Source organism: Perca flavescens, chromosome 20, assembly GCF_004354835.1.
Source record: "Perca flavescens isolate YP-PL-M2 chromosome 20, PFLA_1.0, whole genome shotgun sequence".
Lineage (NCBI taxonomy): Eukaryota > Metazoa > Chordata > Actinopteri > Perciformes > Percidae > Perca > Perca flavescens.
In genome coordinates this window covers 31192456-31215803 of record NC_041350.1, presented here as the reverse complement: position 1 = coordinate 31215803, position 23348 = coordinate 31192456, and the positions used below count along the sequence as shown (strand labels likewise).

Genomic DNA, 23348 nt, shown 5'->3' with positions numbered 1-23348 from the left:
ACAGTTTCCAGTCGTTTCCTACAGCCTTCAGGCTGAACAGGAAGTCACAGAATCACTCACATCCGGTTAGGTTCAATTCTGATTTAATCAAATGTTATCAGACCCATATATCAGCTGGTACACAGTCTCCAGTTGTTTTTATTATGACAGAGTAGCTGTCAAAATGCTGAAACATGTGATCTGTTGCTGTTTTTAATTAACAACACACTGTTGATGATCTGTAATCTGAACGGATTTAGTCTCTCTGACTTCTAAACATCAATTCAAAAAGTTTATATAAAACATCATCATGTTGAGTCAATTCTGAACCAATCAGCTGTTAGATCAGCTGAGAGCCAGGTGTTTCCCAACATGCCCTGGGTCTTGCAGTCGGCTGGCTCTGAAACCTGTGGCCGCCTCAATCTCGTGAGGTCAGCGTTGCCCACGTGTGCACTAGTGCATGACGTCAGTTCAAGTTGGGATCAAGTCGGACACAATCTAACCGGCATTTGTTGGGCGGCGATCGCTGGTGATCGATTTTGTGCAGGCCTGGCTCATCTCCAACGAACCAATTGGCTAAACACAGGTCATTTCAGAAAGAAAGTCTCACTCTAACCATCCTTTTCCCCCTCCTCAGGATTCCACTCAAAGAAAAGCAAAACGCTGCTGCTCCTAACCTTGACACCTGCCATGGCGCCGTGCAGTCGTTATGATAAATTTACATTAAAAGAGGTGAGGCGTCTGGAGGCGGAATCTGCTTTCCACTGCCTTTAATCAATGAAAAACGTTTTTGTGGGCCTCCGGAGAGAGAGTGGAGCCGAAGATAAATATTGGCAGAAAAGAAAAATGTGTCGTCCTTCCCAATCGAGGGGGACATAATGATATTCAAAAGGAGACCCCCTGCCGAGATGCAAGGCAAACTGTTCCTAAGCAACAAAACACATTTTCCCTCTCCGAGTGCTCAGAACGAGGCTGGTGGCAGGATTTTTGGGAGTGTGTGTGTGTGTGTGTGTGTGTGTGTTTTTTGGTGTGTGCTTGGGGCACTGACAACTTAAACCGGTTTGATGTGTGTGTCATTCTGTCTCTAAAAAGTGTGTCTTTGTCTATTTGGCTATGAATTTGTAGTTTTAGTGTGTGTGTGTGTGTGTGTGTGTGTGTGTGTGTGTGTGTGTGTGCGCGCGCTTGTCCGTCAGCCAGGTTGTCAATGTTTGTCTGTCAGTTCTGTATGTGTGAGCATGCATGTGTCTAGTGCTTGATTCAGTGTGTGTGTGTGTGTGTGTGTGTGTGTGTGTGTGGGGGGGGATTAAGCGGTGTTAGGGAACAGTGACCAGCATCAGAGAGAGTGGATTCAGCCCAGATGCTGCCACACACTCAGACATACATGGCTTACTGCGGCTGATGGCTTGTATTAGTTATGATGAAGGAACATATATCATCTGTGGCCGGATGTTAAAGGTTCTCACCACCATGGGATTTGGTGCTGTCGCTGTATACTGGCAACAAGTCAGTTCATTAATAAATACCAACAGCACACAATCCCATACACTAGTTCTTCTGTTAAAGAGCTCATATTATGCTTATTTTCAGGTTCATAATTGTATGTAGAGGTTGTATCAGAATAGGTTTACATGGTTTAATTTAGAAAAAAACACCATATTTTTGTTGTGCTGCACATTGCTGCAGCTCCTCTTTTCAACCTGTGTGTTGAGCTCTCTGTTTTAGCTACAGAGTGAGACATCTCACTTCTGTTCCATCTTAGTCGCACATGCGCAGTACCTAGGTAAGGACTACTAGCTAATCAGATCAGAAGCAGAGTATGAGGGCGTGTCCTGACAGTACCTAGGTAAGGACTACTAGCCAGTCAGAAGTAGAGTATGAGGGCGTGCCCTGACAGTACCTAGGTAAGGACTACTAGCCAGTCAGAAGCAGAGTATTAGGGCGTGCCCTGACAGTACCTAGGTAAGGACTACTAGCCAGTCAGAAGTAGAGTATGAGGGCGTGCCCTGACAGTACCTAGGTAAGGACTACTAGCCAGTCAGAAGTAGAGTATGAGGGCGTGACCTGACAGTACCTAGGTAAGGACTACTAGCCAGTCAGAAGCAGAGTATGAGGGCCCTGACAGTACCTAGGTAAGGACTACTAGCCAGTCAGAAGCAGAGTATGAGGGCGTGCCATGCTAGCAGCTAGGCGAGCATTATAACGTGTGTTACACGTTGGTCTCTGAAGTAAAGGCTGGACTACAATAGAGCTGTTTGGAGCAGTTGGTGAACAGTGTTTTCTGTTGGAGATGGTAAGACCCTTTAGGGGGGACTTTGGGCTTTTTCACTTTGTGAACCTATAACATTCATAAAAAATATATATAACACAAGAAAGGAAAGGGAACAAGCCATAAAGCATAATATGAGCACTTTAATATTAATAAGGAGTAAAGCTTCTGGATTTATTAGAGCAAAAAAGATACCACAAAAATGTTGAGTATGTTATCCAGTCAGTTTATGTTCTCTGATATACTCCAAAACAGACTGTGGTGGTAACTAAATACATTTACTCAAGTACTGTACTTAAAGCTTTGGTGCGTAACTTTTTGATATTAATGAACGTCTGTTACATTCCAGCCGTTGCCAAATGAGTTGCTACCAAGCTAATTAAGACTATCAGCTCCACACAACTCTCTCTGGATTTCTCAGTAGGACTATGTTCACAAGATTGGGGCGTCTGGCAACTTTCCCGCACAGAAACTCAAGTGAAGATAATGACCTCTTCTGAAGAGTCCATCGTGTTTTTTTAATCCTCCGTGTCCTCCTTGGCTACTAGCAACTGCGTGGAGGAGGGGGGTATTTGTGGACATGCCGACAGTGTTGTTGTCCATCCATCCATCCATCCATCCATCCATCTTCCTTACCAGATACCTGAACCACCTTGAGGTGGTGTTGTTGTCATTACTTAGAATTCCTCATGGGGGGCGACAGAAACTATGCACTATAGCTTTAAGTACAATTTTGAGTATTTTCATTATCTGCTACTTTATACTTTGACTGCACTACAATTGTGAGGGAAAATATTGTACTCTTTACTCCCCTACACTTATTTGATAACATTAGTAACTGCAGATTCAGATTAACAACAAAATATTATCAACAAAACATTTTTTGAAAATATTTATCCATATCACTTGATCTTGACTCCCAGACCAAAATGTGTACAAAATCGTTCTTAATGGCAAATAAACCCAAAATTTAGAATACAGTAAAGCACAGAACACAATCCCAGTCAAGCAATGCTCCAAATGGCTCACTCTGCACCCCTGACACTTAAGAGGATTACAAGACACACCTTCTGGAAGGAGGTGGCTGATAAATAGTCCCTCACCTTGGACTGCAGGATTCCACTCTCCCCATCCTTTTGTATACAAGGTAACCTATCATCAGTCACTCTTCCCAAACACTGTACCAAAGTTTGCGATAACTGACGCAAAGAACACTATCATCTTGAACTCACTTTATCTCACAATGGATAGACCTCTTTACAGAACACATATCACTGGGAAAATGACCGTCAGTGTCAACCACGAAACAGAAAGCACAGGAGCCAATCTTTCAATGCATTACTTCATTAACCAAACAGCAAATCACAGCACAGCTCAACACTATACACTTCCACACTATACAACTCAACACTGGTGTCAGCCATGGAGCCCCATCAGCTCCCTGAGATACCGGAAAACATACTACACAAATATATTAGGAGGTTTTGACAGACCATTTCCCACTATCAGTAAAAGGGAATAATATATAGAAGTAAACTTAAAAGTCATAAGGGTGTTTAGAAATAAGTGCTATTATAAGATCATTAAAAAGTAAGGGCTAGTCTAAGGGAGGCGGGGAGACAATTAGACACAGGGTGAAACACATTAGGGCGGGGCAAGTGATCACACAGGTGGGAAAGCAAACAAAGACACAGTTTGAGTTTTAAATACTCACTAGAAAAATGAAAATGTGACCTAATTGCTGACACTGGATGTGACACTCAAGTGGTTTAAAAGGGCAAAAGCTATGTGAAAGAACCAGAGATGACAGAAATATAGCACAGTAAAATAATGACTATTAAATGTTAAGAATTTAAATAATATGGCAGGGTTTAAAAAGATATCACATAAACGGTTTGCCAGATTACACAGGAAAATGGGTAAGGTACTTGAGCTTTCTACTATAAATGTGTACATATATATTTATGTATGTGTAAGCCTATATACAGTACATATTTCTTGATCCCATTTCTTTTCAAACTCGTCTATTATTCTACAATTTTATCAATACTTCTTCCTTTCTTATGTTTTTTTTTTTTGCCAACTACCACCCTTACTGACAATCTATATTCTCGACATACACATACACGCCAGCAGTTATCAAATACTTGGAACCGCACAGGATAGCCAGCCCTCTTTTGTACAGCATCTTTTCACACATAAGTCTGAACCTATACAATTTAAAGTTATGTTTTCCGACTTGACAAAGCTTATCCAATCAATCAATTTTATTTGTCACATGAAATTGTAGAAGTACAATTCCCGTGCAATGTAATCCCATCAGCTCAATTCAATGTACATATGCATGATTCATCGTGAAGCAGAATGTGGCTGTCAGAAAAATGTTCTGGGTTGTTTGCATTTCTTTAAACCAATCACAATCGTCTTGGGCGGCGCTAAGCTCCGGACGCAGAGCGGCGTTGGCTCTGCTAAAAAGTCTCTGGAAGGAACTTGTTTTGATGGAACATTTGCATCTGGCAAAAGAAATGTCTGTCTGCTAATATGTGCCTCTACTCTGATGCAACACACAATGCTGTAGTCGGTTCATGAAAATTTTCTGGTAGGATGTGAAGTCCTCCGCTGTAGGAGGTCCTTCATTTTATGTTTCTATGGAATAATGTATGGAATAATAAGCATACTTAGTTGTAAACATGAGCGCTGATACTCATCTTGACTAGGACAAAAAAGAGCTGAACCAACAGAAACTCAAACTTTATAACCTTCATATTACTCGAGTTTCATTTGGCTTTTGTTCATTCACAACTCGCCAAAGTTCAGTGTGGATGGTTCCTGATGGGTTGGATTTGATAATTGCTTATATGATAATAGTTGTTATTCTAGGTATCATAATAATCATGTGCTGTTTGTGCAAGTGACCTAAGACTAAGACTAGTGTGGAAAGACAGCTGCTGTCGTACATCCTTGTGTAAATTTAATAAAAAGAAATAAAGACATCTCATCCCAGATAATCTAGAGAATAAGAACACTGAGAAATCCCATAATCGTCACCTCTTCAGTGAGAGGGACTAACTTCTGTCAGCTAATACATGATCTAAGACTGCCACCTAGTGCAACAACACTGGTAGTAAAACTCAATCAAATCAAACCAGACCTATCCAAACGCTGAACCCAGGCAGGAGCTTGACTGAAGTCTAACCTAAAGGTCAAAGGCCATCTTTGGTTTGGAGTATCCTGCTTCCACACTTCAAGTCTCCCTAACCTGAAAACATGTATTTGACCCCTGCCTTGAACAGTTCTACAGCACAGACATACATTTTTGTTGCATTTTTTGACTATTTTACAAATGTACTATTTCACATATTTGTGTGTATATTTTCTGCCTGGTGCTTCGAATGCAAAGTATTGTATGCATTAAACCTGGATCTATTTGACAAACAAAAAGGACCACTGTATTCATTGCTTTTAGTGTTGTCACAGTCTATTTACAGCCAGTTATCATCCGATTAGTGTGGGTTAAGGTGCTCCGCATTCAAACCTTTAAAGATACACTTTCAAGATTTAAAAGGACCATGCCAATGAGTTTTCAAGTTTTAGTACATTTCCTTTAAATCAGGCAAACAGAGAAAGTGTTTTCTCTTTTCTAATTTCTGTTCAGCTCGCACAAACTTGAAACCTACTTGATCATCCATCTAAATGTGGCACCTTTCAGGAGTAGCACTCCATATTCCGTTGTACATTTTTAATGAAACAATGACCATAAAGGCATTCTATTCTTCTAAATATATCTTCTCTGAACATGTAATGGCTGTCAAAGCTACATTTTGGTTGCCTGGTAATTCAGGTATAATTATACTCATAGGCTGTTCTCATTGTCCATTATTGTTATTGTTAGCCTTCAAAGCAAATCAGGCATAGCTGTGTTGGTAGTGCTCAAAACGTTTACTTATGTGAGTAAAAGTACCAACACTACCATGTAATGATCCATTACAAGTACAAGTATTTTTTAACTAAATATAGGCTACTAATAGTAAGCGACACAGTGATGCAGTGGTTAGCACTGTTGCCTCCCAGCAGGTGCTGTCCGGTCCCCGTGCCTGCGTAGGTTTTCTGCGTAGGTCCTCACAAAGTCCAACATGTAGGCATTGATTGGCTACTCTAGATTTCCAGTAGGTGTGAATGTGAGAGTGAATGGTTGTCTGTCTCTATGTGTTAGCGCTGTCTGCATCAATGACGTTTCATTTCCGGTATTGTTCAGGTCCCTAATTTTCGGGACTTTTTTCTGCTTCTTTGTGTTGGCGTTCTAACCTCCGGTGGATTTGTGAGGACTATGGTTAACTGCTCCTCAGATCTCTGCAGGGTAAATCCAGACAGCTAGCTAGACTATCTGTCCAAATGAGTTAAAACTACTTTTGAACGTACACATACTTAGCACTGCCCAAGACTATTGTGACTGGTTTAAAGAAATGCCAATAAACCAGAGCACATTACCTCATCCCGGAATGTTGTGTGGACTAGCGAGACCTTCCTCCGCAGCGCTGTGGAGGAAGGTCTGGCAATGCGAGACCATCCCTGTGAGGGACTGGCCAGAGGGTGTACCCCGCCTCACGCCCAATGTCAGCTGGGATCAGCTCCAGCCCCCCAGTGACTCTTCAAAGGATAAGCAGTTACAGATAATGAATGGATAGATGTACTTACTAAAGTAAAATGGCTTGGCCCCTGTGACTCATAAATAATTATATATGATATTATTAAATTGTTAACACTGATGAATGGGGCCATTATGCATAATTAGTACTTTTACTTTTGATGCTTAATGTATGTTCCTGCCCATACTTAAGTACTTTTTTCTAAGATTTGAATACAAGACATTTACTGCGTTATTACTTAGTACTTCACAGAGTTGCAGTTGCGTGCACCAGCTTATGTTATGACACGTGTGCTGGTGTAGAACCTCTTTGACAATGACATTCAAGAACTTCAGACTGTTCACTGAGATAAAATGTTTGCTCCATGTTTCCGATTACATGAGACTATGACAATATTGTATTATCATATTTACTGTCAAAATCTGTGTTTCACTTTAGAAAACTCTCCATAGTGTTTGTACCTGGGACTCACAGATGGTGCAGGCAAATTGTCTTGCAGCGGCTTGCGTCACCATGTTTCCCAAATAAACTCAACTAATTTCCCCATGTGGTGATTAAGTATGTACAATGAAATAATTTGGTGTTCCGTCGCAACCAATTATGTACACTTTGGAGTCGCGAGTGGCAACATGAGAGAGACACAAATTAGCTGCCATTTGTAACATTTATCCTTCCTGGATATCAGAAGCCAAATCAAAGCAATTATGGCCCGAGCGTGTCTACTTTGGAGTTTACCAAGTTCATTACGCAAATTAACTTCCTAATTAGCTTTTGGCTTCATACACACTTTCATCCGCTTTTTTAGGGTGCTTTTAAGCAATGGCCGGCACACAAGAGCCCAAACAAAGCTGTGTGTAAATACAACAGGGGCAGCAGAGTGGGCCTCTTACAAATCAGACCTAATCAAAATCCCAGCATGAACCGAGGGACACTTAGCATGCGATGGCTGGAATACTGGGACAAGTCTAAAAGACTCCAGGAGGTTTTGTTCTAACAGAAATGATGCACATAATTGACTTCAGTTTTAATATACTAAAGAGCTTGGGAAAATTAAGAGAAAAAAATATTTCATTTCAGTTTGTTTGTATTTGACACGTGTGCAGGTGCAACCAGAAGAAATGACCTCCTCTTTCAGTAGCTAAATGGATTTTTCTTGATCAAGAACTCCGCCTGGAATGAGACAAACCAAAAGAGAGGACCATGATCAAAATCAATTGAAGCCAGATGATAAGAATTAGGTGATAAGCAGCGCTGAGGGTAATACCAGGAAGTCCACAGGGTCCTGTGGTTGGACTGTGCAGCATTGGATCAGGCCCTGGGTCAGAGTGGGCATGACGTGCTCCATCAGGTAGTTCCTCATAGGGACGGAGTGGGCCTCCAGCAGCTCCTCTTCCTTCTGCCTCACCTCCTCCAAACCCCGAGTCTGACACACACACACACACACACACACACACACACACACACACACACATTATTATTACTTAATAACATAAGTAATAATAACATTGCATTTTAGCCAGATTATCTAAACCACTCACTTTCATACAGGGAAGTATAAAAGTGAGCGCACCTGAAATGTTGCTCATTGCACAGGAAAACTGTGTAAACACATCTGCAGTAAGTAAAGAGAAGACTGTCAAAGTTGAAGTGGTGAGTTGGTCTGTAAACTGTGATGGATATTTAAAATGGATATTTAAAACAGACATTTTGGGTAATCATTTTACCTTTCAGTTTTCTTTTTTTTCTTCAAAAAATTAATCTGGGTCTGATTGATCTGACTGCTTTTACTTTGCTGAGTACAATTTTATCATATCTGATAGAAATGGGCATATTTTGTGAAAAGCACCAATTGTCAACACTACAGTACTGCTCGCAATATTGACATCAAGGTATCTGGTCAAGTATATTGTAATATTTGATTTTCTCCATATCCATATCGCCCAGCCCTAACATCAAGTGTGATATCTTTTTCCAATTTACAGTGTACAGAGGGCGAGACATACCAAAACCATATTAGAAAACAGTCTTATGTGTAATAGATCTTTGTGATGACAGCAGATGTGCTTGATAGTTGATTTGTGAAGCATCACATATCCTTCTCCAAACAACAACCAAACCACAGCTCTCCCCCCAGTACCTACCCACTCCTCCCAGTGTGCAGCCCTGTATTTGGCCTCCTCTGCCTCCCTCCTCTCTTCCTCGGCCTTTTCCTGGGCCTCTCTTCTCATCTTCTCCTCAGCCTTCCTCCTCTCCACTTCCTCCACCTCCTGGCTGCTTGGGCCGTAGTTCCTGGGCTTGCCCACCGTGTCGAAGATCTTCAGCATCAGCAGCAGGCAGTCAGGTTCATTGCTACTAGTGATCTCTGGAGAGGACGGCAGGGAACACAGTAAAGTTTGACAATATGATGAAAATATCCGTCAGCGATAGGCTGAGTCTATGTCAAATTCACTCACTGCCGAATGGAATACATTTTTCATTTGGACCTCATCTAGCCTGTAAAGGGACATTGGGAATTTTTTTTTTCTTCTGTTGCGCACAAGAAACCAATCTCAGTACCAGTCTGAATGGCTGCAGAGGAGGAGGTATTCATCTTCCTGAAAACGTAACAAAATGTACCTGACAGTGGCATCAAGAAACTTAAAGATGACAAGGCAACTGTTAACTGATTAACTGAACATTAACTTTCACAACATAACGTTAACAGTACTTTTTTGTGCTAGCCTTGGATTGGTTTCTCGTGAGCGTGAGATACTTTCACGTTCTCACCAGAAATGTCCCCCCTTTGGGGCCTCCGTACTCATCAGCATTCAAGGCGTCATAAATGTACAGCACTATTTGTGGTGAATGCTGAACATACAGCTTAGCCAATGAACCCTTCTTTACTACAGGTATATCATGCTTCATGGATTACCCAGGCACAGAGGGGTGATGTCCAGCTCATCAAAGTAGTTTACAACAGTGTCATCTTCCGCGTTGTTCTCTCTGTATCTGGCCAGTCGTCGCAAGAAGTGCTCCTGATTGTAGTTGTGCTCCTGTACCTGCCTCTCAGGCAGGTTCATCACCCGATCCTTCAGGAAGGCATCCGATGCCTCCAGGCACAACACAAACTCTGTGTGGCACACACAGGCAAACCATTACAGATACTACAACACTCAGGCCTTTTTAGAAATATCCCTATGGTCTCGCATTGCCAGATCCTCCTCCGCAGCGCTGCGGAGAAAGGTCTGGCTAGTCGACACAGCATTCTATGATGGGAGAAAAACGTGCCTTGGTTTATTGGCGTTTCTTTAAACCAATCACAATCGTCTTGGGCAGCTGCAAAATAGCCTCAGGAAGGAACTTGTTTTGGTGGAACATGTGTACGTTCAAAAGTAGTTTTAGTCGTGCGAGAGAAAACTCAGATTGGACAGATAGTCTGTCTCTGTCTTTAGTCTGGATTTACCCTGCAGAGATCTGAGGAGCAGTTAACCATAGTCCTCAGAAATCTACCGGAGTGTAGAACGGCAACACAAAGAAAGAGGAAGGGGACGGACATCCGGCCGAAAATGAGGGACCTCCGGCGGAATCCTGAACAATCCCGGAAGTGGAACGTCGGCGATCTAGACTAATATCCCTCTGGACATTTTTGTGATTATTGAAAACTCGTTGGAACTTGCTCATTGTTTAGAGTGCAATATTTGTAGTTTGTCCTTGTGAAGGTCTACAGTATGCTTAAATAACATTCAACTGTGACTTTCTCCATGGTAAATACCTGGCATGATCTTCTTGCTGTATGAAGACATGGATGTTCCATCTTCTGATTCATGATCTTCAGCTGAAAAAGAAATAAAAAGAAAACATACAGATGTATGTACAGATAGTATGCGTCCATATTTTACTGAGTATGCAGTAGTGCAGCTACTATGCTTCAGTATGTGTCCGTGTCTCACCATAGAAGAGCTCTTTGGCTTGTTCATACGTCTTGGGAAAGCCGTCCAGAACAAAACCCTGGTTTCTGCATGGGTTAGACATCAGCTTGTCCTTCACCACTTTCACCAACAGCTGATCTTCCAAAAGACCTAATGGACAAAGAAGTTGACATATTGTGGCAAAAAAAAAAAAGGGACATTCCAATGATTTAGTACCATAAAGTTGGAGGACCTGTGAAAGACAGATTAAAAAAAAGAATGGTCAACCCCAATGTAACCGTGTTTATTACATTATTGGTCATCACAGCCGATGCCAAATCCCTGAATCAAGTCTGGCGGGCTTGTTATTTACTAGCCTGACATGGTCATACTCAGATTCTAATCGAATGTTGTGGGCGGGCCTAAGTTCGGCTGGCATCCAGGCTAGTTATTTACATTTGTCAGGTACATATTTTATCACTATTTCGGAAATATCCTTATTATAATCCTTTGATTTAGTAAATATTGGAGTAGACAGCACCAAACGGACAAGGTTAGTCATTATTTTCACATGTGCGTAAAACATACCCTCACACGGATTATTTCGTTATTGATTCTAAGCTGATCTCAAATGTATTGCAAACAAAATACCAGGGAATCTTGATTTCAGATCACAATCCCCTTACCATGTCTCTCAAGTTGTCCTTACCCAATTTTCACGAGTATATGGATGAGTTTTTTTCAGGTAATGATAACAGTGCTGTTTCGATTCTATTTTGTGGGAATCTTTTAAAGCAGTTGTAGGAGGCAAAACTAATTGCTTGTGAAGCGAAAGGTGTAAATAGCTCGCCAAAAGAGAGGTACAGCTTTGTGCAGCAGAGAGGATCTGAACATCTTCTTTGTCCATGAAAGATCTCTACTGTATCATCAAATTAAAGAACACATATAATATCTTCAGGCTTAGCAAATACTTAAGTTGAGACAGAAGCAGTTTGAATTAAATGATCAACCAGGCAAATTATTGGCCAGGCAGCCTATTTTTAAAATGAAGTCTTCCTCTGGGAATATTTTAACTAATCCTTAATATATAAATAAATACTTTAGAGAACTCTATGCAATATATATATATATATATATATATATATATATATATATATATATATATATATATATATATATATATAATTGCAATGCATCTGATGATGATATGATCATTTTTCAGATTCAGGTAAATAACCAAACTAAGTGAATCTGCTAAGGTTGGTCTAGACTCTAATTTCACTGAGACTTTAAAGAGGCAATGAAATCACTTCAGAGTGGTAAGGCCACAGGCCCAGATAGATTCGGAGCAGAGTATTTTAAATTCTATTGTGATTTCATCGGCCCCTTGCTATTCAGAATAATAAGTAGTCGTAAATGTTACTGTATGCCCTTGATCATCTGATGGGAGGGGCTGAACAGAGAGGGGAGAGGGAGAGAGGTCTCACTCTACTTCAAATTCTTCCGTTATTTTCCTTTCTACCTACTGCAGCTTTAAAACAAAAATACTGTGCAAAACGGGATTATAATCCCCAAAATCCAACAGTCTGACTGGCTCCCTTTTCTTCACTATGGTGTGAGCGTTTTGCTCCGCCTGACGTCTCTCTTCCGCACTGCTCTCTTCAAACTGACACTGAAGATAAAGGAAGGGGATGGATGCTGACATGAACCAAGGACTAATCAGTGAGAAGGACAGACAAAGTGGGTGTTTCTAGAAGTGTATGCAAGTGGTAGCGGGCAAGTAAACCCTGGTTGTCACAGTGTGTACCTCCGTGTTGCTCCATACTCTCCCTCAGGCTGTTCAGCTGTTCGCGGGCCTCTGCTGCAAAGTCATCACTGTATGCATCTGGATCAGCATTCTTCACAGTATCTTCCTAGAAATGGAGAATTTTAAGGACATTAAAAGACATGTACAGGTCAGGAAATGTATGTATGTCTCTTTGAGCTTGTGTATTTGTGTGCCTTAGGAGAAGCTCACCAGTTGTGCGATGGTTTCAGAGATGGTCTCCTTCAGTGTGATGTGATGGAGTTTATAGTAACGACATATCTGTTTGGACACTGTGCTCTTTCCCACCGCAGGAGGACCCAGTACACACAGGCAGATGGGCTGCAGGGAACACACTTAATTATCGTGTACAACTTAATGAGAACCAAGACAACTGTCATCAGGGGGCTATTTGCTGGGGGTATGCGTGGGATTTCCCCCATTCTGGTCTACATATCCCTGCCTCTGCTGAATTATTTTTATCCCCGGTGGGGACAAAATGTTCCCCCCCCTCAGAGTGATCATACTAGACCATATTTTAATGAAATACCTAAATTAGAAGTATTTTAAACTGAGTAAAGCACTGTAACGTGAACAGTCTATAGTGCCATAGAACGATAAAATCCGAGCAGAAGATGACAGGTGACTGTGAGCCGGCTACAGGCACCGCCAGATGGCGCTCCTATCAGGGGCCGTGGTAGTGGAGTTTAGCCAGAAAAAGTGAGCTTCATTGCAGCCATGAATTAATTAATTTTAGGCACCAAAAACAACTAGTTAAGTTTAGGAAAAAGATCGTGATTAAATCACTCGAGCGTTGTGTTATATGCTGACACCAACTTGTGCTGTTTCATTTTGATTTTATTTTCCATTGGCTATTGATGTATTGTGCATAAGTGTTTTTGGCATGGCTGGCTGAGTGGCCTTATACCTATGGTATTGGAGGAAGGGATTTTAATCTTGCATGTTTTGTTATGTTGTGCATGATCAAAATAACATCCCCCCCTCTGCTTTCTACACAAATCACACCCTGACTGTCATTATAATTTTCAGACAGGAGTAGCAACTCTATACCTATGACGTTTTGTATAGTTCACCATTTCATTATGATTTACATTGTTTTTGTTTTGTTTTTTTAACACTAGTGTATTCTTACAGGGACATGTTAGTGCTTTAGTACGTACGAGTAGTCCCCTGCTCTGCTGGTATTCCTCTACAATAAGCTCCATGTTCTCCACCAGACCAGACTCACACAGCCAGTTCATAGAGAACAGTTCCTTGACATGGACAGCCTCCATGCATAGGTTGACCAGCAAGGAATCAATTTCCATTACCTGTCAAGGGGAAATAACATGTCAATAGATCTTAAAAGGAATGAGTCAACATTTTGGGGAAAAAGCTGATGCCCTATTGTTTCTGAGTGTGATGAAAAGATGGATATCAATCTTATGTCTGTATGTTCAGCTTAAGACTGAATCAACCAGCCCTGCTCTGTCCAAAAAGTTTAAAAATACACCTACGGGGCGGCCTCTAGCTCACTGTAGAGTGTGCACCCCATGTAGGCTCAGTCCTTGACAGTGGCCCGGGTTCGAATCCAACCCGAGGCCCTTTGCTCTATGTCATCCACCCTCATTTCCTGTCTCTATAAAGCTGTTCTAAATACATGAAAAAGCCCTAAAAAAAAAAAGTACACCTACCCAAGGGCGTAACTTTGGGTTCAATATTTTGAGCATATCAAACACTTAATTCCCTGCATTCTGGTGACATTTTCTGCAAGAATTTGTGCCTTTTTATGCATCAAACTGCGGTGCAAATGTCTTTATAATGTCTTAAGTAAATCATTATTAGATATTTGGAGGGCGGGGTTGCCAGTTTTGCTAAAACCCCCCCAGAAATTATACCTTTGCACCTACAAACACCTCTAAAGCTCACTAATCAATTTCTCTAGTTTAATCAGAAATACAAAAACAACAAATTGTGGTTTTTGGGCTGGAACTATTTTATGAAGAACAACAGTTTATCATCTGCCAGGAAACTCTCTGCAGCACCTCTTGCTGTAGGACGGGTTGCCAGATTTGGTCAGAGACCACAGGTTTGGGATTTTTTTTGTCTCTGTACAGACACAACAACACCAAACCTGGCCATCCCGCTGTGATGACGAGACTCCATACTCAGCTGTCATTTTTACATTTCCTTTACTGTACAGATTAAACACACCAGATATAATGTCGATTCAGTAACTTTAGAGTTGTTGGTGGGTATATTTTTGACTTTGAACAGAGCCAGGTTTTCCATAACACTGCTTCAAGTCTTAATGCTAAGCTAAACTAGCCATGTCCTGATTTCAGCAACATGCAAACATGAGATATATACAGTATATATATATATATATATATATATATATATATATACATATACACACACATCTTCTCGTCTCACGCTCAGAAAGAAAGCAAATAAGTGTGTTTCTAAAAAATGCTGCACTATGTTCTTAAGGCTCTGGAAATTTTGAGCTGGGAGGAAGTCAGCCTTCATTTCTAGTTCAATAGCAATACTGGAGCAAGATCATGAATATTTCAGCCATACAACACACATAAAAACAAACCTGAGCATACCTCCTGAGCATTGCAGTAAAGTAATTGTCATTTAAAGAGGTACAACATACACTCAGGTCCTGCGTGAGGAAGGCTTCCTCAAATGGCCTTTTCTGGATCTTCCCTGGTCCAAGTACAGAGGCAACTGCCTGGTGGACAGAGAACTCACATATTTTATCCGTATGTAGGAACATACTGTATCAAGCATTTATATAAATATAGGTGAGTATACTGTATCACTGTGTCCCAAATGTAATAAAACCTGATTGTTTTGTTTGTATATTACAATAAAGTTCTAGATTGATCAGTTATTCTAACTGATTTAAAATTTTGTTTTTACATAACAGGCTCTATTACATTTTCAATCCAGTGACAGGACATGTGTCTTGAGTTGTAACAATTCCAAGTTTTGCTGTACAATTAATTGTCTACGATTAACTATATACTGTAAAGTTTGAAATGAATCCCAGGATACATCTAATGGGTATATCACTGTCATGTGAGCCAGATAATGGAATAACACAGATACACAGCATATGAAGTAAACCACACCTCTTTATTATCATAAAAAAAAAATTCTAACTGTATGCCCATCCCTGCTTGTCATTTTTGTTGCTATGACATGTAAACGGTCAAGTGCCAACAACTGACAATTGACTGACTGACAAAAATATATAGTCCGACCAAAAATCACTTATATATTTACAATTTGGCATATCTAAACAAAATCTACAATTACCAGCTAATGTTAGCAATTAATTGTGGTTAAATAAAAAAACGGCGATTATGTAAAAAAAATTGACAATTAGACAATAATGTAATAATTGTTACAGGCCTACATGTGTCTAATTTAGACAAAAGATTTGTTGATCAGTTGGTACACACACCTTTACAATCTCCTCCATGGTATTGTTGGAAGAGTCCACAGCTAGCAGGTAATACTTTTTGGGCTGATGTTCAATCACATTCTGAATCACACTGTATCACAAAGAAATCATATTGTTTTTAGCATATAAATAATGACTTTATATCTAATGTATATGTCAAAAATCTAAGTCGTAAAGTCAGATTATTTAACGCCTTTTGTTGTTCAGAAGATATTAAGAAGAATCATGCGGGTGTGTCCAACCTTGCCAGGTCAGTGACGTGAATAGCGGGGACGATGTTGTTGCCGTCTCCAAAAACAGGTATTTCATGTTCCTGTCCCAGCCATGATGTCTAATGATACAGATTAGTTCAATTAGCGACACGTGGGAAGCAAATTCACACTTTAACCACTGTTTGTAGTGTGAAATGTGTACTTAAAGATATAGTGCGCGACTATTTTGTATTAATAAACGTCCGTTACATTCAAGCCATTGCCAAATGAGTTTCTACAAAGATAGACTATCAGCTCCACAGCTTAAAATAGAAATGTATGAAACATGAATGGGGGTATCTGTAATGTACAAGTTTGTTTGCAAAAATAGCTAAGCCTAAGCTACTAAAGTTACCATGGCAACTACCAGCAACGGGCGGAGTCTCCACGCTGCCTCCTGTTCATGCCCAGTATAGGAGAATGTTGATGAGATATTTTGGTTTGGGCTAAAAACACTTGTGTGCACAGAGATCGCTTTTGGCTCAACACACTGCTAAAAAACCAAAACGTAGCGATGTAAATGTAGCCTCAGTGCGTTTGTCCCCTACAGTTAGTATAGTTTGGAGCCTCGGCCCTCGATTGGGTTTGAGTTATAAGGAACCAAGTGGATCTCCAATTCAGACTTCTGGTTTCAGTGATAAATAGACAGACATGTAAATGAGAACAGCAACAGTTGTTTTCAAAATCTCACCTTGAAAAAGAAGTGGAAGATCTGCTCTCCCATCCCGTACTGAAGTCCTGAGGCCACCACGTATGTCGAGAACAATGTCCTGTTCTAAAAGCAACATCCATGTGACAGAGCCATACGTATCACGTGTCTCTCTTATACAAAATGTAAAGGAATTTAAAAACTCACAGTTTTGCCCATCTTGACCACCCTCCTCTCCAGGTCAATGTGTTGTATGAAGTTGGGATGTGCTCTTCTTTTCCTGAATTCCTCATCAGTGAAAGTGGCATCCTGTTACACAACACAGACAACAAGAGGGATTCTACTTACAACAAAAGTATTCTTTATACTTATACTTAAAGGTCCCATGGCATGAAAATTTCACTTTATGAGTTTTTTTTTAACATTAATATGAGTTCCCCCAGCCTGCCTATGTTCCCCCAGTGGCTTGAAATGGTGATAGGTGTAAACCGAGCCCTGAGTATCCTGCCTGCCTTTGAGAAAATGAAAGCTCAGATGGGCCTTCAGATACAGTATTAGGGGACCACTAAGGTCTATATAAAGAGACTTCAGATACAGTATTAGGGGACCACTAAGGCCTATATAAAAGAGACTTCAGATACAGTATTAGGGGACCACTAAGGTCTATATAAAGAGACTTCAGATACAGTATTAGGGGACCACTAAGGTCTATATAAAAGAGACTTCAGATACAGTATTAGGGGACCACTAAGGCCTATATAAAAGAGACTTCAGATACAGTATTAGGGGACCACTAAGGTCTATATAAAAGACACTTCAGATACAGTATTAGGGGACCACTAAGGTCTATATAAAAGAGACTTCAGATACAGTATTAGGGGACCACTAAGGCCTATATAAAAGAGACTTCAGATACAGTATTAGGGGACCACTAAGGTCTATATAAAAGAGACTTCAGATACAGTATTAGAGGACCATTAAGGTCTATATAAAAGAGACTTCAGATACAGTATTAGGGGACCACTAAGGTCTATATAAAAGAGACTTCAGATACAGTATTAGGGGACCACTAAGGCCTATATAAAAGAGACTTCAGATACAGTATTAGGGGACCACTAAGGCCTATATAAAAGAGACTTCAGATACAGTATTAGGGGACCACTAAGGCCTATATAAAAGCATCCAAACAGCACCATGTCATGGGACCTTTAAACATACATCTGATAGGACCAGAGTTAGTGAGTAAACAGAGTGGGGACATTGTAAAAATGAACAGTAATTCACTGGGTTACAGTAAAAACAAATGACATATTATCTCTGTTTCACACTGTATTATTGTAAGGTGAACATATTGGGGCTTTAAGGCTGTTGTTCAGAAAAGGGGTCAGTTAAAGGAAAATACTCTGTGATGGGCAGTTTAGTTTTTATTATTTATGTTATAGACCAGTGGTTCCCAACCTGGGGTCCGGGCACCCCTTAGGGGAGCGGCAAAGATCACAGGGGGTGCGCTAGTCTTTATCTGGTTTGAGGTTGAGGAAAAAAAATATATTTGCACATGTTTGTATAAAATAATGTATACAAACGTCGGTATTAAAACTATATATTTTTGTTCTTGCTTAAAATTGGAGACAGGCTACTTAGTAGGCCAAACCTCCGGGACCTCTTAACCTGGGACCCTTGCTGTCATCAGGTCAGCTGCTAGCTGCTATCATCCTCGTCTTTCTTGCCGCCACGGCATCACTATTTTATGAATGAAACATGGCAGAGAAACATAAAAAGTCCTGATAACTGCTCTGTATCAAAAAAGAAAGTAAGGCTCTATCTCGAGAGTTACCTCAACTTTGGTTTCGGGGGGCAGCTCAGCTTTTCTTAGACATAAGTAGGGGGGGCGCCAAGGAAAAAAGGTTGGGAACCACTGTTATAGACTACATAGTGCCTGCTGGGACTGGAGATAATAGCAAACTTTTAACCATCAGGAATACAATTAAAATTCATGAATGCACAAATAGGTTCCAGCTGGCCTATATTACAATATGTCACGAGGAATAAAAAAAAAGGCCTCATGTTACACACAAAAATGATATGTTATTCTAGCCAAAGGTGCTGTATGTGTCCACTTACAGGACTGAGTGGCTTGCTGCTGGCCCAGGTCATCACTGTGGAGACGAGGATGAACATCTTTGGTCCAGAAAAATGGCCCATTTCATTGTGGAGAGCTACAAACACAATACAAGAGGAGTCATTACCTGATTCATTAATTAAATTATTATTATTAATATTATTATATCTAATTATTTTCTAAAAATCCAATGCTTTTCAGATTCTGCTAAGATGTAGGCTGCAGCCAATCTCTACCTATTATTTGGTTAAGAGGCCTCTTTTTAAAGGTAATAAACATGAATTTAGACATACTGTAGTTGAAAAGTTACATATTATTTTCAAAACTTATCTACAGATAAGATATTTAAAGGCATCAGCAATGACATACATCAAACAGAAATCACCTATTTGTACAACATGGTACGACATTAGACACAGATGCAGTTGATGGGACTTATGTTTTGATATTATTAGTGATTGTGGTAGTATTTCTGAGAACAGACGGATAGTCCCCCAAGGGACTGTATCTGTGAGCAACATTATGAAAAAATAAGAATGTGACACTACAGGCAATTAAAAATAAGAGTAATGCACCATGTCAGCACCTCAAGTAATCATTACAGGACAGATAATATTGATTGCTGATTGAATATTAAACATCAAACCCATGTTAGCCTACAGACTGTAAATGCAGTTGTAGACATTCAATAGATCAGGTGTAAACACTGTTGAGAAAACTTAGAATGAACAGCCTTTAAAGCTATCAACCAGCCAATAGAGAAGTCCTTACCTGAAACAGCCCAGAGGGCTTCCTCCAGCTGATCAGCGTGCTGGCTAATGTTGTAGATGATAACATCACAGTCCATCAGCTTTGAAAGTAGCTCCTCCCTGTTCAGTTGCTTGCATACGTACAAAACATCAAAAAGAAATGTCAGAATTCCTGGATTTAAAGGGGTGATAGAATGATTATATAGGGGATTTTACACTGTTCCTTAAGGTCTCCTAATGGGGTATGTAACATTGGTTGGGCTGAAAATTGCCCGAATGCTATTTTATTAGGCCCTTAACTACCCTGTGAATATGGCTCTATTTGGAACAAGAGCTTTTCTTCCAAATATGGTATGCTCATGAATATTCCGAATGAGCTACGCGCTGATTGGTTTGAGCAAACTACATAGAAACACATGGGAGACTCGGCAGCAGGTCTCATATTTCAGACACTGCAAAGTTATACATTGTTTGTCGGGCTATTTCGTTATTAAATTCACTTCTGAGACTTTTTTAAGCGAGAAATCAACTATATAAAGCTCAAATATGGGCCATTTTTTCGAAAATTGATGGCTAATTGCAACTTTGGCAAGACTGTGTGTCGGAGTTCAGCCGCCGGTGCTGCCTCGCCGCCCGGCCAGCCTTCCTTCACAGACTCCGGCCTTCTATGAGGTACTTGGAGCTCTGTAACGGCTGGCAGCCCACAGCATGGACTACCAAACGCCGCTGCACTGACAGAGCTCCAGGGCCTGCAACTCCCCTCTTCCTGCTAGCTAAATGGCCCATTGTGTTTTGAATTTCAGAGGAATTCTAAGAGGAGGCCAACTAGCTCTCATTGATAGAGCTACATCCAGCCGCAATGAGACTCTATCAATGAGACTCGCGGACAAGCAGCGTTTATTTCCCCAATCGTTTGTTTAAATAACTCAACACATTATAATTACACAAATTTTAAGATTAACTGGAATCTGTGGTAAGAGATTGCTGGCGTAACAAGCTCGCTGACCGCACTCTCACTCACACACACCTGGCATTAGGAAGAGGGGAACTGCAGGCCCTGGAGCTCTGTCAGGGCAGCGGCGTTTAGTAGTCCATTAGCCCACAAAGCGGTGACTTTGCGCGGGTATGAAGTGCCGTGGGCTGCCAGCCTTGACGGAGCTCAATCGAGCTCACAGTAGGCCGGGGTCTGTGAAGGAACGCAGGCCAGGCAGCGAGGCAGCTACACAGGCAGCACCGGCGCTGAACTCCGACACACAGTCGGACAAAATTTGCAATTAGACATACATTTTTGTAAAATGGCCCATATTTGACCTCTACATTGTTGATTTCTCGCATAAAAAAGTCTCAGAAGTGAATTGAATGGTAAAGTAGCAGATGAACAATGTATACAATTTCTGAGATCTGCCCAACCTAGAGTCAGAAGACTAACTGATCTCAGGTCAGTTGTGTAGCCTATGCAAATGTTGGGGCGTGACAAAGAGAGAGACTAGAGCCAAATGAGGAGGAGCCCCATAGTTGACGTCAACTATGGGGCTTGTTGAGATTTGCCCGTTTTCAGAGGCAGTTTCAAATTGTGAGATTTGCAGAGAAAAGAGGTGTCAATGGGATTTAGAGGTTCTATGTATGTCCTAGTTACCCACTAAACTGTCATTATTCAACTATGACAAGGTAAAATCGGTTTTGCATTCTATCACCCCTTTAAATTGAAGGTTTACTGTGGCCCTGACGTGCAAACCATGACAGCAAATCACACAACCCAAAAGCAAATCCCACAACAAGATAGCAAATGCACAACACAACAGCTAATCCCATAACAGCATAAGTGAGCCTGAAACGGAAAGGATAGGTACGTTTTGGACACTGATTCTCTTCCTGATTGGTTGTGTGGCACACAGTATATTTTGGGGTATTTGACACCGTTATTGTTTTATTTTTTATTGTACATATTATTTAATCCCAAATCCCCAGGGAACTACATTAGTATGACAGCCATTTCCTTTAACAAAGCACAATAGTAGATTAAACACAATAGACAGACTAACATTACTTTACTAAAACACACAAAGTGCTTTGGAGACCCACTTGAAAGAAATAATTAAAAACCGGTCACTCCAACTGATCTTCAGTGGCTGGGCCAAATCGCGGTATGGTTCATTTTTGTATTTAATAATACATAAATAAAAAATAACAAATATACTATGTGTCACATAAGCAATATAATATGTTGATGAACCCGTTGATGAGAATGCGTTGCAGTAGGCATAGTACACAACTATTGGACAGCTTTTGACTGAAGTACTTACTAAATACTCCTCCAGGACATATGGCCTGATGTCGTCAGATTTGTCGGAAACTGTTCCAACAACGTGAAAAGCTGCTTCTCCGCCGCGGTTTGATGTCTCCCTCTTCTCCTCTTCCTCGGTCTTTATCTCTCCATCAGAATCAACAGGTGCTTCGGCCACACATGCGCACAACAACTGCAGAAAAGATAAATTCGTATACTCGTTTATGTTGCTAACCAAAGTTGTCCACAAACGTGTTATCAGTGTGTGTGTGTTAGCGTTAGCGGCATTTCATAATCTTTAGCTAGCTACTCTACAACCCACGTAACGTTAACGTTAAAATAACTGCAGTGCTGACTCACATTAACGTTAGCTACAGCGTAACTAACTCTATTCATATATTCCACACTGAAGTATATTTACCATGGCAATATATTTAGAAGCGTATGAGTCTATGTTGTTGATAAAAACTTTTTTAGGTGACATTTTGAGTTTCTCAATCCTCGGCTCCTCCATATTGATATCCTGTCCACAGCAGGTGTTGTTGGTGTCCCGTTGCCATGGAGTTGGCCCTCTCGCGCCAGCGACACGAGCATCTTCGCGCAACAAAGTGCGGAAGTGTGGTGTCTACACTGTTAATACATAAATGTGGACTTAAGAAATAAAAGTCCCATGAAATAAATAAGAGAAGGAAATTGAACTAAATAAAAAAAAATTTAAGAATTAAAACCTATTTATTTATAAATGTATTGCCTCATTTATTTATTTCAGGATGTATTTTAAGATGCCTATGAAATACATCCTGAAATAAATAAATTAGGCAAAAATATATAAATACAAGTCAGTTATTCAATAAATACATAAATATGTGGATTCATGAAATAAGAGTGCCCTGAAATAAATAAAAGTAATAATTTAAAAGACGCCCATTTTTAAATAAGAAAACATTCATTTATATATTTATTGCCTCATTTATTTATTTTGAGGATGTATGTCATCATAGGCATATTTATGTATTTAATTATGTTTTTAAATGATGAGTATTAGAGAAAATCTCACATTTTGTAGTGAGGCTTTCACACACACAAAGGGCAAACTGTCATTGTATTAATGTAATTGATAGATGCTAAACTTTACAGTTTCATTATTTGGTGTAAATTAAAGGAAGGACAACGTGTTTTATATACATCTTAAAAGATATACATTAAAACAGCTAGTGATTTCTTTTGAGACCACGT

At 40.3% G+C, this 23348-nt stretch overlaps 1 protein-coding gene across 1 annotated transcript; it reads right to left on the bottom strand.

The window, feature by feature from the left end:
* Positions 1 to 7903: 7903 nt before the first annotated feature.
* ak7b (adenylate kinase 7b) lies at positions 7904 to 22695 on the bottom strand. The gene is made up of 18 exons (XM_028565387.1): positions 22534 to 22695; positions 22132 to 22305; positions 19851 to 19959; positions 19082 to 19176; positions 17168 to 17269; positions 17003 to 17086; positions 16303 to 16391; positions 16061 to 16151; positions 15245 to 15322; positions 13764 to 13913; positions 12796 to 12924; positions 12586 to 12691; positions 10821 to 10949; positions 10643 to 10705; positions 9803 to 10000; positions 9033 to 9253; positions 8156 to 8314; positions 7904 to 8061 (listed from the first exon to the last, which is right to left on the bottom strand). Exons 1-18 carry the CDS (start codon positions 22624 to 22626, stop codon positions 8023 to 8025), a joined length of 2109 nt encoding a protein of 702 aa, XP_028421188.1. The 5' UTR covers positions 22627 to 22695; the 3' UTR covers positions 7904 to 8022.
* Positions 22696 to 23348: the final 653 nt, after the last annotated feature.

What these genes read in the sequence shown, in the direction of transcription:
- ak7b (XM_028565387.1), bottom strand. Translation starts at nt 22,626, where the DNA reads ATGGAGGAGCCGAGGATTGAGAAACTCAAAATGTCACCTAAAAAAGTT. An exon ending in CTTCTAAATATATTGCCATG is followed by an intron (nt 22,306 to 22,533) that starts GTAAATATACTT and finishes TCTTTTCTGCAG; the next exon opens with TTGTTGTGCGCATGTGTGGC. An exon ending in ATGTCCTGGAGGAGTATTTA is followed by an intron (nt 19,960 to 22,131) that starts GTAAGTACTTCA and finishes TACGTATGCAAG; the next exon opens with CAACTGAACAGGGAGGAGCT.